This window comes from Elaeis guineensis, chromosome 1 (genome assembly GCF_000442705.2).
Source record: "Elaeis guineensis isolate ETL-2024a chromosome 1, EG11, whole genome shotgun sequence".
Classification (NCBI taxonomy): Eukaryota; Viridiplantae; Streptophyta; class Magnoliopsida; order Arecales; family Arecaceae; genus Elaeis; species Elaeis guineensis.
This window is the reverse complement of record NC_025993.2, coordinates 101,091,742-101,107,262: the sequence shown is the minus strand read 5'-3', so window position 1 is coordinate 101,107,262 and position 15,521 is coordinate 101,091,742. Positions and strand designations below refer to the sequence as shown.

Sequence of the window (15,521 nt, the reverse complement as noted above, 5' to 3'; positions counted from 1 at the left end):
GAGGGGAAGGGGGTCTTATAGAGACGGTCTTCTACCCCAACCGGACTCCTCGAGTCCGATTTCGTCAAAAACGGAGAGGAAGAAGACTCCGATTAGGAGTCTTCCTCCTTCCGTTAATTTTTTTTTTTTTTTTTTGTTGAGCCGTCATGGGTTTACAGGCCCAAGAACCTGGGCTGTTACACTATTAGATCATGCTTTGTATAGTTTTTAAAGCACTCTAATCTTAAGGTTCTCTTTGTAGCACAAATCATGAAGTTGATTGTTTTAAAACTATGCAAAACACGATCCAATAATTAACTTCGCAAAAATATATAGGCCAACCACTTTCACACGAAAGATACAACCCAAACCATTTGGTACTTAGTAAGGCCAAGTCTAGCGCACAAGCTCTATCCATCAATTGTGTTCTTAATTTGGTACTTGTGCAAAAGAAGACAAAAAGATTATATATGTAAAATAAATATTTTTTTGGTAGAATGCAAAATAGATATTTGATGAGAGTATATATGCAATTGCTAATTTTGAAAGAATATTCATATAAATTTAAATATTTTGAAAGTTATTCATACAAAAAGAAAAAAAAATTCTTATATTTATTTCTATACCTCATGAAATAAATCCTAGAAAATCTAACATTTTCTCAAAAAAATTTACATTAGAATTTGAAAACTTTTGATGGGTAGATCACAAAAAATTAACGTAATATTTTATCCATATAATTCACTTGTTTGTATAAATAAAATTATCTTTTATGAATCAAGCATATGCATAGGTTGGAAATTCTAAAATGAAAAAGAATTTAGGGGTATAGATCATCATGAACGATAAAAATAATTTTTTTGGTAAACAACAATTTGAAAATATTAGCTGTTCAAAAATTAATGATACGTGATTCTCCAAATAATGATGATAATGAACAAATGATTTAAATGGATAGATGGTGATAAGCAGATGATATGGATATGCAGTATCGTAACCAATAATTTATGCCCTCGCAGATTTGACCCGCATTTCGTGAGTTGACCCAATAGTGAGGCCAAGTCTTTTGTTTTTGGCACATATCTAGGCCAAGCCTTTTGTTCTTGATACTGGGTTAGCATTATATATTTCGATAGGTTGTATCTTTTGAAGGAATGATTGATCTTTTTTCGCACAGTGAATTATTGGATTATATTTTACATAGTTTTTAAAGCGGTTCAACCTCTAGATTACATCTGTAGTACAAATCATGAAGCTGACGTCTCGCTTTAAATATCATGCAAAATGCAATCTAATGGTTCATCTTGCAAAAAAGAAGACCTTTCACTCTCCCGCACAAAAGATACAATCTGACCCTATGGCACTTAGCGAGGACAAAGTCTCACGCACCGTTCCATCTATCAACCGAGAATATATTCGTTGTAATAGTGATACCACATCAAAATTATCACAATCCAATCAAAAATTGAGAATCGGTGTATGGCATCATTCACGGAAATTGATAAAATACATGGCATTCGATGAAATGCAGACGCTCTCATTGGGTTGGGACAAGTTTGACGTGGTATCACTGTTGTAACGAATATTTTATATCGCATCCCGTGCAAATCGCAAAGCAAGTTGAATGCCTGCATCCATCTGCTGCACAACTCTGAAAGCACCTGTTGTACAATCCAATGGTGGATTCGTGGGAAGGAAGGGGAATGCTCCTTTCGCACTGAAGATACAACCCCTGCCCCCATCAAGTCCTCTCCGTCACCATTAATTCGGTATTATCCACTAAGTCGGCTGTCCAGAACTACTGATAAGCAGGACAGTCACCTCGGTTATCTATCGATCTTCCTCAATCGAATCAAAATTTACATCAATTTCTGGCTTATTTGATTACTGACACTAATGGCATAGTACCCAGTTCAGATATTCATCGATATCAATTATTCCACATCGGTCTCTTACCGATGTGCCATCAGAAGTATGATGGTTATCAGACAGCTGTCATCCAGTTCAGTCGTAACTACCTTTCAGTTGTATTCCATCTCATTTACCATGTGGATAGCCGCCCCATGATTTCTGCACAACTAGTCATTCTATTGCAACAATCTAACAGCCTAACAGATCTCCAATGGCCTAGCAGCCTAACAAATCTCTAACATCCTAACAACTTAAGGCTTTAGTGAGCTTTCTCTATAAAAGGGGGACAATGTGCTCTCCGAAAGATAAGTCAAGTATGAGTGAATAGAGATAAAACTCTGCCAGATTCTTCAAAAGAAATTAGAGTTCTCTCCACTTTTTTCCACTCAAACTCCCATTTCTTGCTTTCTACTTCTCTATTTTTACTACTTGTTTCTCAAAACCCCGGCTGACTTAAGCATTAGAGGGTTCTAAATCGGAGGGCACCCTATGATTTTGGGACTTCTTTTGTAGATTTTACTTGCGGTTCATATTGGCACAATTCTCTGCTCTCTGGCTCGGTCTCTTGCCGACCTCACTTTCAGAGACTTGCAGAAACAGTAGGGATGGACCTTTCTATTTTTATCTTTTTATTTTATTATATTTTGATAGAAAAAGTCAAGATTAACCTAAGATCAGCCTTATCATACCATGGCGAATGTAATTTCCCGAGAAGATTGCTATTTTTCTTCCGCTAGAAAAGGTTAGAAAGTTGCAAACCAGCAGAAATCAAAGTTATCTTTTGATCTTCTAGTCAAGCACACGACTAAAAACAACAACAGAGAAAACATTGTTCTGGAAACATTGAGGTAGTCTTTTGATACTGCAGAGTTAACTATCTTTTGCCTTTTTATCCTTTGAGTTAATAATATCCCCTATTTGGTTCAAGGTTGAATTTTAATGGGTTAAGTGGTGGACAAAAGGAAGAACTTTTTGTGGTGCATCACTCAAGCGGGGCCCGGTTCAAATGAACTTTAAGTTTATCTGCTGCATTTGTGGAGAACAGCTAAAAAGGTAGCATGGAACTCTTGTAGAAGAAACACTCGTCTATATGAATCAAGTTCACAGAAACAATGGAATATAATATGATACAATGATAAATGTACGTATATAAAAAATTTTCACTATCATTAATTGTTCACATCTATGGTTAAAGTTTTTTTTTCCCCCTCCTTTTTCTAACCATTCCAAATCAATTATAGGCGAAAAATAAAAACTAAAAGCTTTATATTTATTGTTTTCTTACCTATGCTCCTAATAGGTGCAAAAATTGATGGTACGGATAGTATTAGAGAACTAAAATATATATCATATAATATATAAATTAAAAATTCAAATCATTGTGCATAATGTACAACTTCCAAAACATGTATAGACTAGAAATCATCAACTATGATCAGCATTTAGGGAAATGGACTTTCTTTGGTTATTTTGTAAATTCCTAAATATCAGGGGAGCCAAGCAGAAAAAGATTATGAAATTATGGAAAGTTTTTGCTCCTGGTGACATTTGATCAAGAGAGGATGGCTTTATGCTCCCTCTCTTGAGCCCTTAATTCTCTCCTGCAAGAAGAAATAGTTACTCATCTGATAATTCACTGTCTAGTTTGAAAAATATTTAGGTTCATTTTTGTCTGAAGCTAAACATTTCCTCAGCTTCTCAATGAGTTCGGGATCTACTGGTCTAAGGCTTCCGTTCCAAGGCAATTTCTGGTAGGGTGACACATCGCAATCTTGACTATTTGGTGGAGAATTTGGTTTCTTGGAAACCATGTCAGTCTTAATAGACTCTTCTTGTGTGGATTTTTTGCATGAATATCTTTCAAAATATTAAATTTTGCATGAATATCCTCTCATTTGCATATATATGCTTATAAAATATTTATTTTACATGTATATCCATCTTTTTCTTTTTTTGTTTTGGTATGTATATCCATGTTATTTAATACCATTAAAAAATGAGTGGTTTAAAATTGAAATTAATGATTGAAATACATGGATGTAATGATAAAATTAGGAGGATATACATGTAAATAATAACTTTATGAAAGTATTCAAACAATTTCTCGTATTTAGAAGAGTATACATATAAAAAAAACTAACTCATTTCTTAACAATGTTAGATGGTGAGGATATTTATAAAAAAAAAAAAAGAAAAAAGAATATACATGTAAAATAAGTATTTGATGTAGGTATACATGCAAATACTAATTTTGGGAGGAAATTTATGCAAATTTGAATATTTTGGAGGATACTTATGCAAAAAACTTTCTTATATTTATTTTATATCTCATGAAATAAATCTTAGAAAACCCAACATTTTCCCAAAAAAATATACATTAGAATTCAATAACTTTTGATGAGTAGATCACACAAATTACCATATTATTTTATCCAAATAATTTACTTTTTTGTACAAAATAAAATTATCTTTTATGCATAAAGCATATGCATCAGTTGGAAATTCTAAAATAAAAAATAATTTAGTGATATAGTGCATCATGAATAATGTAAATGTCTTTTTTTTTGGGGGGGGGTGGGGGAGGCGGTGGTAAACAAAAATGTGAATATTAGTGTTTCAAAAATTAATAATATATTCTTCTCCAAATAATGATGATAATTGAATTAAATAGATAGATGATGATAAATAGATGACCTAAATTAGTTATTATCTTAATTACTAACAATTTATGCTTTCGCAAATTTAACCTGCATTTCATGAATTGACGTAACGGCGAGGCCAAGTCTTTTGTTTTTGGGATATAGGGAAGTCAAGTCTTTTTTTTTCTTTGGTAATGGGTTTTAGTTGTATCTTTTTTTATGAAAAAAATTATTGATCTTTTTCTGTAAGATGAACCATTGGATCGCATTTCGTACAATTTTCAAAGAGCTCCAACCTTTAGATTCCATCCATAGCATAGATCACAAAGCTGGCATCAAATTTTTAAAAGCATACAAAATATGATCCAATGGTCCAACCCTTGGAAGAAGAACAATCACTTTTCTATGCGAAGATACATACAACCCAAACCCTTTGGCACCTAGCGAGGCTAAGTCCAAACACGGCCTCCATCCGTCAATCAAGCCGTTCTTTCATGCAGAAGATACAATCCCTGCCCTTATCAAGTCCTCTCCATCGTCATTAATTCGGTAGACTCACAGAGACGACCTCCAGTCAATGTCGGTGAAGATATCCTACTGAACAAAGACTTGGTCAACTCCCCGTAGAGTCACCGGCCACCACCATCAGGCTTCAGCAGTATAAGTAGCCGACTCCACATGAAAATTTAGAAGCAACATCAGAGAAGAATGATTTTGGTAATAACAAGGTCAAGTCTTTTGTTTTTTGATAGTGGGTTCAAGTTGTATCTTTCGAAAGAATGATTGACCATCTTTCATAAGGCAAACTGTTGGATCATGCTTTGTATAGTTTTCAAAGCACTCTAATCTTAAGGTTTTCTTTGTAGCACAGATCATGAAGTTGATTGTTTTAAAACTGTGCAAAATACGATCCGATAATTAACCTCGCAAAAATATATAGGCCAACCATTTTCATATGAAAGATACAATCCAAACCATTTGGTACTTAGCAAGGCCAAGTCCAAAGCACAAGCACTATCCATCAATTGTGTTCATAATTTGGTACGGGTGCAAATGAAGAAAAAAAAGATTATATATGTAGAATAAATATTTTTTTTGGTAGAATGCAAAACATATATTTGATGAGAGTATACATGCAAATGCTAATTTTGGAAGGATATTCATATAAATTTAAATATTTTGGAGGTTATTCATGTAAAAAGAAAAAAAAAATCTTATATTTATTTCTATACCTCATGAAATAAATCCTAGAAAACCTAACATTTTCTCAAAAAAAATATACATTAGAATTTGATAACTTTTGATGGGTAGATCATAAAAATTAGCATAATATTTTATCCATATAATTCACTTGTTTGTATAAATAAATTTGTCTTTTATGAATCAAGCATATGCATAGGTTGGAAATTCTAAGATGAAAAAGAATTTAGTGGTATAGATCATCATGAATGATGAAAATATTTTTATTTTGATAAATAATAATTTGAATATTAGCAGCTCAAAAATTATACGTGATTCTCCAAATAATGATGATAATGAACAGGCAATTTAAATGGATAGATGGTGATAAATAGATAATATGGATATGTAGTATCCTAATCAATAATTTATGCCCTCACGGACTTGACCCGCATTCCATGAGTTGACTCGACGGCGAGGCCAAGACTTTCATTTTTGGCACATAGCGAGGCCAAGCCTTTTGCTCTTGGTACTGGGTTAGCGTTGTATCTTTCGACATGTTGTATCTTTTGAAAGAATGATTGATCTTCTTTCATGCAGTAAATCATTGGATTGTATTTTATATAGTTTTTAAAGCGGTTCAACCTCTGGATTGCATTCGCAGCACAGATCATGAAGCTGATGTCTCGCTTTAAAAATCATACAAAATACGATCTAACAATTTATCTTGCAAAAAAGAAGATATTCCACTCTCCCACATAAAAGATACAACCTAAACCTGTGGTACTTTGTGAGGCCAAAATCTTGAGCACTGCTCCATCCATCAACCGAGAAGATATTTATTGTAACGGTGATGTCTCATCAAAATTGTCACAATCCAATCAAAAATTGAGAATCGGTGGCTAGTTTGTGATATTATTCACGGAAATTGGTAAAATATATGATACTTGATGAAATGCAGGCACTCTCGTTGGGTTGTGATAAATTTGATGTGGTATCACCGTTGCAACGAATATTTTATACCACATTCCGTGCAAACCGCAAAGCAAGTTGAATGTCTGCATCCATCTGTTGCACAGCTCTTAAAGCGCCTTTTCCACCATCCAATGGGGGATTCGTGGGAAGGAAAGGGAATGCTCGTTTCGCGCTGAAGATACGACCCCTGCCCCCATCAAGCCCTCTCCGTCGCCATTAATTCGGTAGGCTTTCAAGGACGACCTCCAGTCAACGGCGATGAAGATATCTAAGGCCACGAAGACTTGGTCAGCTTCCCCAAGTAGTCGCCGCCACCACCAGGCTTCAGCAGTGTAAGTAGCCGACTCCACATGAAGATTTAGAAGCAACATCAGAGAAGAAGGAATTAATGGCGTGGCAAGTAGCGGTGCTGCTTCAAATACTCGTGCGGCTATCCTCAGCACTTGCGGCCGCACCCATGGCTCAACCAGGATGCCGGGCGAAGTGCGGCGATGTCAAGATCCCCTACCCCTTCGGCATCGGCCCCGGCTGCTTCCTCCCTGGCTTCGACATCACTTGCAATACCACCACGAATGGATCCAAAGCATTCATTGGGCATGGCAACATTGAAGTATTAAATATCTCCCTAGTCGACGGCCTACTGAAAGTTAAACATTTCATTGCTCACGACTGTTATGACGGGCAGGGTAAAAGAGTCCGGCACAACAATCCGTGGATGCAACTGGGGAGGACGAGGTCCATCAGATTCTCTGACACCAGCAACAGGTTTGTGGCCATCGGGTGCGACACCATCGCGTACCTCATCGACATGGACCACAAGTTCACGACTGGGTGTGCTTCCATGTGCAACAACACGAGCTTCGTGACGAACGGGACCTGCTCCGGCATCGGCTGCTGCGAGATCGGGATACCCAAGGGGCTCAGGGCCTTCACAGTCGAGCTCCACAGCTATCACAACCACTCCAACTGTTCGAGCTTCAGTCCTTGCAGCTATGCCTTCCTGACCGACACGTCGTTCAGGTTCAACGCATCGGATTTCTTAAGCTTCGAAAACGTTACGATGATGCCGGCGACTCTGGAGTGGGATGTGGGGAACAAGACGTGCGAGGAAGCTCGGGAGGAGGGGGGCTCTGCTTGCGTCGCCAAAAACAGTGAATGCTACAACTCGACCAATGGCCACCGCTGCAATTGTTCCCAAGGCTACGAAGGGAACCCCTACCTTCGTGATGGATGTCAAGGTAGGACGACAGTGCATGTTTTTCACATTAGCATTTTTCTTCTCCCGCCCATGCATGGGATAATTTTAGGGATGCAACCGTGGAATTGGCTTATACGTACCAAGCCATACCTATCTATCTATCTATCTATCTATATATGTCTGCGTGTTCTTGAACCACTCTGTTTTCCATGTTCTTTCAATTCTTCTTTATGCCCCTCAAAGCCTCTATTTAGGCTGAGCTTTATGCTACTTACAGCCAGCTCCAGCTCAGACCTGACCTCTGCCCTCTCCCATTCGTTTCTGTACTTCTGTTTCCAATTCTTTCGTTTGCTTAATGAAATACAAGGCGGTGACCTAACTGTATTTTCTCACAAAAAAGGGACCCAATTTGGATAATAGAGCTTCTGACATTAGTATATTGGCTTCCATCAAAATAAAAGGACATTAGTATAATGGCTTCAGCATGAAGACTAATTTACAGCAATGGCGACTTAACTTGGGATCTGCTAAGAATGATATGTCATAAATTTATTCCTTGCCTTCCATTTTAGCGAAGGCCAAAGACTCGACCGTTAGTTATGATGAAAATCAATCATTCTTTCGCGAGAAAGATACAAACCGAAACCATCATATACATAATCACCCTTTCTTCTCATTTATTTTCTTCAAAAAATATGTACTCCAACTTGCTTCCCCTTTCATTTCTTTTGTCTTGGCATATGGATTCTTGTAATATTTTTGGTGGCTTCACAGATATCGATGAGTGCAGAGATCCACAAAAAAATCAGTGCGTGAGCCATTGCATAAATACGATCGGAAGCTATCACTGTACTTGTCCGCGGGGCATGCGGGGGGATGGTCGAAAGGATGGAAGCCGTTGCACCACCGAATTCCCTTTTCTTGGTGTGGTTTTAGGTAATTATCTATCATTTAGCTGCTCTTTCCTCTGACTAGTATTTGGAATGTAAAGAGTGAAACTTGGTGGTGAAAAATTAACGAACCCCAAAAGTTTCCATTCTACATGGCACCAGACATATCTACTCATAATATTTGTTTTTTGTTCAGTATAATATTTTTATAATTTTATTTTGCAATGATCCAATATCTTATTCAAAAGGGTTAGCCAGAAGTTATAATTCGATTTCTTGGTTCTGTATAACTTGCCAAGATCTTCCAAGTCAAAATTAATATATAGCTTTGTGCGTAGTCCCATATTAATTGTATGCGAAAAAAAATCTTAAATTTTTTTATGTATAGAGTCAAGAAATTCAAATATTAATATATATCTAGTATTTTGAGTGAGATCCTGATCAAAGGAACATAAAGCAAACAATCAATAACATATAAATATTAAATAATTATCATATAAATTTAAATAAATAATAATACAAACACATTACTTAGATAACTAAGTATAAAGATAACAGTTTTTAGAGGTTAAGATCATCCAAAAATCAGGTGCCTTTTGTTACTTGTTGTTATAATGGTTGATTAGCATCAACTAATTGTGCAACAAAATATTAACGGTAACCTGTAGTTTTGATCTCTTGCAACCAGGCAGGCCTATGCATCCGTCAACCTCACCTATTGTAATTGTTGCAGGTGCTGGCTCCGGCTTCCTATTTCTGTGCGCCAGCATATCTTGGTTGTACTGGATTTTAAGTAAAAGGAGACTCATCAAGCTCAAGGAGAAGTTTTTCCAACAGAATGGCGGTCTTTTGCTGCAGCACCACATCTCTTCATCAAGCGATGATGGTCGTAATGATTCCATTATGAGGATATTTACCTCTGAGGAGCTTCAAAGAGCAACCAACAACTACGACGAGGATTGCATCATTGGTCAGGGAGGCTTCGGAACGGTTTACAAAGGGACCTTGTCAGACCAAAGAGTCGTCGCAATTAAGAAATCAAAGATCGCAGCCAAGGGTGAAATCGAGCAGTTCATAAATGAAGTTGTTCTCCTCTCCACCATCAACCATAAGAATGTGGTGAAGCTCTTGGGGTGTTGCCTAGAGACTCAAGTGCCCTTACTGGTATTTGAATTCATGTCAAATGGAACCCTCTCTCACCACATCCATGACCAAGGCCGTCGAGGCTCGTTGTCCTTGGAAAATCGATTGAGGATCGCTGCAGAGGCTGCTGAAGCACTGGCCTACCTTCACTCATCAGTGTCCACTCCGATCATCCACAGAGATGTGAAGTCCACCAATATACTCTTGGATGACAGCTACACAGCTAAGGTTTCAGATTTTGGTACTTCAAGGTTGGTTCCATTCGATCGAAACTGCCTCACTTCACTGGTGAGAGGAACAATTGGATACTTGGACCCAGAATACTTCCAATCGGGTCAGTTCACAGACAAGAGTGATGTCTATAGCTTTGGAGTAGTACTTGTCGAGCTCTTGACGGGTGAGAAGGCTCTCTCAATGAATAAATCTGAAGAACATAGAAGTCTCGTGAAACGTTTCATTTCTTGCATGAGTGAGGGTGGACTTCGTGAGATTCTCGACGATCGCATCCACCGTGAGGGATCCATGGAGCAGCTACTGGCAGTCGCTAAGCTCGCCGAGAGATGCCTTCGATTGAATGGAGACGAGAGGCCCACAATGAAGGAGGTGGCGATCAAGTTAGAGGGTATGAGAACGTCCACCAACCACCCATGGGTTGGTGAGGAGATCGAGCCTTTGTTGGCAGAGCCACTGTTGAGCGAGCTAGCATTTTATGGTGCCGGTAACACAACCAGCGATGGCAATTCTTCATATAGCGAGTTTGTGCCACTTAACATCACCAAATGATTTCAGACGGAGAGACAACCAAGATTATCTACGGTGTGCCCCCATCAGAAGATAAAGGGTGCTCTACGAGCATGTATCATGTCATACTTGGTGCATATTGTTTGATACCGTCCATCTTCTGAGAGTAGTCATCAAGGTCTACATAGTACTTGGTGTTGTGTCTCGCGTACTATAGAAAATCAATGCTCGAGAAAAGATGTCTTCTATAACTGCACCTGTGGGACAATCGATTGATCATATCCATATACTTATCCTAATTAATTATGATTGTTTTTATTATGAGTATATCGGCAATGTCACTATATAGTACTTTGTGGAATTCACCTTAACCTTTTATGCAACTCTATTTTCCAATGATTCCCCTGCAGCATTTGGCAAGATGATCTGATGAGTTGATTAAAGGCATGCCATTTGGGATTCACTTCAGTCAAGAAGAACCAAGCCTGTACTGTACTGGATTTTTCAGCGGACACCACTCTATGTGCATCAAAATTTGAGCTATCCAACATCAGGTTGAATTAGCGTGCAACCAGGAGTCCCAATACGTGATACTAGACAATCTAAAACTGCATTGCGCTACAGTAGTCTGGCCTAGGTTGGGACTGACATAAATTTCATATTGACTTCTATGCAGTACTACTATGGGGCTCTTATTGTGTGCATACACGAATAATTCTCTTGCTATGTCGCAAGAGGGGATTGGTGCAATTCCTTAGATTTTGCCATACATGAGAGGGTAATCCACTATAGAGTTATTTTTTTTTCTTTTTTTTTCCTTTTTTTTTTTTGGGTAACAAATAAGGACCTTTATTCATTCATAAGAAAGTACAAGATTGCTATGAAGCAGGCTGACCAAAGAACACATACCCTGCTTGTTTCCGTAGCCCCAAAACAAAGTAAAACCAAACCTGTAAGAAAAACGGAAGCTATAAAAGGAGGATGTACAGGATAAGCTGAGTATGATACAGAGCTGTTGTACAGGCCCAAAAAGTAACAGTTGGAAAGAGTATCAAAAGAGTAACCCTAGGAAAGAAGAAGCTGTGGAGAAAGTATAAACTGAATTTTGATATATAACCCAAAAAATGCATTGATGTGAAAGACTTCTGCAGGTAATCCGATAATTCCAAACATCCTGAAATAAATATACATGCAGCAACAGCAGAGGCAAAATAAGTTGTAGTTTTCTGATTGTTCAAATAAAAAGACAGCAGCAGAGAAACGTTGATCAGGATCCAGCATGGGAGGCGTACAAGAGAATAGCAAGAAATGGGTGTGCACCCAAAAACCAGATACACTACAACCATCCTTGAGCAGTGATTGCAAGCAACAGGCCATCTCTTGAAATGAAAAGAACTTATGAAGTAACCTGCAACCTGATGAGGACCATGATATAAAAGTACAATACTCCACCATGAGTGAGAAGTTATTTGTTATCCCCATAGGCACATAAGCATGGTCATAATATAGTTGCATAGATATCCCATAGAAATCGGACTCCATGACACAAAAATGGAAGGAACAACCCAGCATACAATATATACAATTATTAGTCATTAACTCCGGCAAGAAAATCAAAAGAAAATTAGTAAAAAAATGCGTAGTTTTATTCTTTTTTTCCTATTTTTTTCCTTCCTTTTTGCTTTGTTCTTTTCTCTTTCTTCTTCTCTTCTTTTCTATTTTTTTCTTTTTTCCTTTTTCCTTCCATCTGGTTTTTTCGCATTCTCCTTGGAGACTTGCAATGCTGTATGATATAAAACATCAGAAAGGTTGTTGAAAGAGCCAAGATCAGCAGCATTAAGTATGAGGGAAGCATGAAGTATGAAATGTGCAATGTTTGAAGGCCGACCTGCAGCAGCATTGGTGATTATGATGCAAGACGGCACAAGTAGCAAACTTTGAACAATATGGGACACCGGCACATAAGTTTGAAGATGTACCAGCAAGGAGCTTTTGTTAGCATGTGTTTTAAACTATGTAGAACCATGAACAGAGGCCTTCATACATGAGTAACCAAAGGCCAAACACTTCTTCTCTTCTTTTGTTTTATAATTTGACCTTCCCTTTTTTTCCATTTCATCCATCATTTTTCTTTTTTTTCCATTCAAGTTTTTTTGTATCTCACATTTTTTTATATCTATGTACTTCATTCTTCGGGGTAATTCCAATTTTCCCCAAGTTCCTTTTTTTCCTGTCTGTTTTTTGTTGACTTCATTCACTGATCTTTTTTGAGTGGGAGCCATGACGACAGGAAGAAGCATAGTAAGACGACAAGGTATAAGATTATTCCACTGGCATAGGAGAAACCTTGACATTAGATGTTGCTCCATCTCTTGTTGATTGCCACATGATCATATCATATGTGGACTTAAACCGATTTCATACACTTGCAACCTTTTCCCTATAGCATGAATACCCTTCAGCATGATCCCCGTAGTGTGGCTCATGTACCAAAACTTGACCATCATGAATGGAAAATAAAACCAACAAGCTGACTCGTCCTGCAAAACCAAAACAGCAGTTAATTCATAAGGGTGATTTAAATACCACAAAAGAGAGAGTATCCTCCTATCAGGATTAGTAAAACAATATTTATCGATTATATGAGATTCCATGAGCATCAGCTTGCATAAGATATATAGCATCATGATCAGTAATTTCATTATATGACCATATAAAAATCCCCTTGCAGAGCCCTGTTTGCCATAAAGTCTGCCACCTTATTCGCTTCCCTAAAAATATGAGAAATTTTATAAGCATCCACACTTGCAAACTATCGCTGGAGATCTCGAACATAAGGAAGATGATTCACCAAATGGAGAAATGGATTCTTTAACTAAGACACTCTAGTATCAGAGTCCCCCTCTACCAAAATTCAGGTAGCTTGAAATTCTTGTACAGCCACCATAATAGCAAGCCAGGCAGCCGTTAATTCAGCAAAAGGAATAGGAAAATGAGGAAGTAACTTACCTCCTGCTCGCAAAACAAAAGCATCATGATTCCAAATTACGTAACCTACAGCCGCTTTACATTGAATGATTGATGCATCAAAATTAATTTTTAAAAACCCAACATGAGGGGTTAGCCAAGGCACAAGATGAGGTTGATGCGAAGAAAGAGTTCCTTGCAATTGGCTATCCCAATACTGACGCAGGTTTTGAGGATGTTGTAAATAATTATAATCATAATCTTTAACAAAAACCATCAGTTTGCACAATAACTATGCAATCATCATGTGGTTATGATTAAAACTTCATTCATTGCGAGCCCACCGAAGCAGTCAAACTGCATATACCAAGATTGATCTCTGTTTCATCGCTACCAAGACATTAGATAGATACTCTAAGAAAGCCGGCAATGAATTAAAACAGGGATTAAGCCGATACACGCAACTCAATTGCTGCCAAAAACAACCGTACATAAGAGCAACGAAAAATAAAATGGTCACAATCCTCTACGTGGTTGCCGCATACATCACAATACCTCTGATTTATAGGAATTATATTATACCTACTAAGGATATCTTTACAAAGCAGCTGGTTCCATGCCAATCTCCAGCAAAATATTTTGACTCACAAGGGCACCCATAAAGATCAAATCGAAGCTGAATTGACCTGCAAGTTTAGATCATTGTTAGTAAAAAAAAAACCTCTTCATATCACCTAAAGAGATATGTAGTAACTTAGAGAAACTATAGAGTTGTTAAAACAGCAGTTATAAGCCCAATTAATTTTCATTTAGATACAATAGGTTTCCCAAGCATTTTCCAACTTTATGTGACATTCGCCATGTATAACTCTTTAAGAATTATTGATATAATGGATGAAGCTCACATTCTGGGTGATGGGATCCCACTAAACGAAATTTGATGCATGATCACATGATTTTAGCATTGCTCTTTGCAGAATATTGAGAGCAAATTTAGATTTTGAAGTTGAATCTCTTTTATTTAGTTGTATATTAATCAATTGTACAATTGGCTTGCCTTTCATTGTAGATATAATATAATATCTATAGAGCAATCGATTTCTACGGACTCGATCATTGCTGACCTAGTCTTTTTTATTTAAAAATAAATTTTTTTATTGATTATCAAAACTATTTATGTATTTTTTTTAGAAAAACTTTGAGGGAGTGCAAGGAATGGAAAGCCACACGCATATTAATAGCTATATTCCAATAATGAGAAATATATCACCATTGAGGCATAAAATTCTTAATGGATTCATAAAGGGTCGTAGAGCCTTACATAATAATAAAATTGTTATTTTTATACTGTGACCATGCTCTCCCTCATCTTTTGAGCTTTATTATAAAAATCATAGTTTCATTTCACCATCATGCATGATATTTTGCCCATTTCTCAATTTTTATTGTAGCTTACTCATCATTCACGACTTAGAAGTAGCGTGACTTGGCATGCATGCACTTTTCCCAAAATGTAGCGTGTAGACCATTTTAGAATACTTAACTAAGGGTGCGTTTGATTAGCCATTAAAATTTTTTTTATTTTTTATTTTTAAAAAATAAAAATTAAAAAATAATATTTGATAACACTATGAAAAATAAAAATCAAAAAATTAAAATAATTTTTTTATATATAAAATAAAAAAATTTTACTTTTCAAAATTTGCTTTTCTGATTTTTTTTGCTTTCTCACGTCTAAAACGTCAAACCAAAAAATAAAGAGCTCGAACTTTTCTTCCTGGTCGAGCTCTTCATCTCCCCACCTCATTCTTCTTCCTTTTTCGAACCTTTCCTCCTTATTGAACTCTTCACTTGCCATCTCCAAATATTACTTTTTGCTTTATAGCAACGTAGTTATCA

General features: G+C 36.9%; 1 protein-coding gene across 1 annotated transcript; it reads left to right on the top strand.

Annotated features, from left to right (window-relative positions):
* Nucleotides 1–6,888: 6,888 nt before the first annotated feature.
* Nucleotides 6,889–10,982, top strand: LOC105060756 (wall-associated receptor kinase 2-like). Its single transcript, XM_010944589.4, has 3 exons — nucleotides 6,889–7,921; nucleotides 8,656–8,817; nucleotides 9,505–10,982. Exons 1-3 carry the CDS (start codon nucleotides 7,072–7,074, stop codon nucleotides 10,695–10,697), a joined length of 2,205 nt encoding a protein of 734 aa, XP_010942891.2. The 5' UTR covers nucleotides 6,889–7,071; the 3' UTR covers nucleotides 10,698–10,982.
* The last annotated feature ends 4,539 nt before the right edge of the window (nucleotides 10,983–15,521 follow it).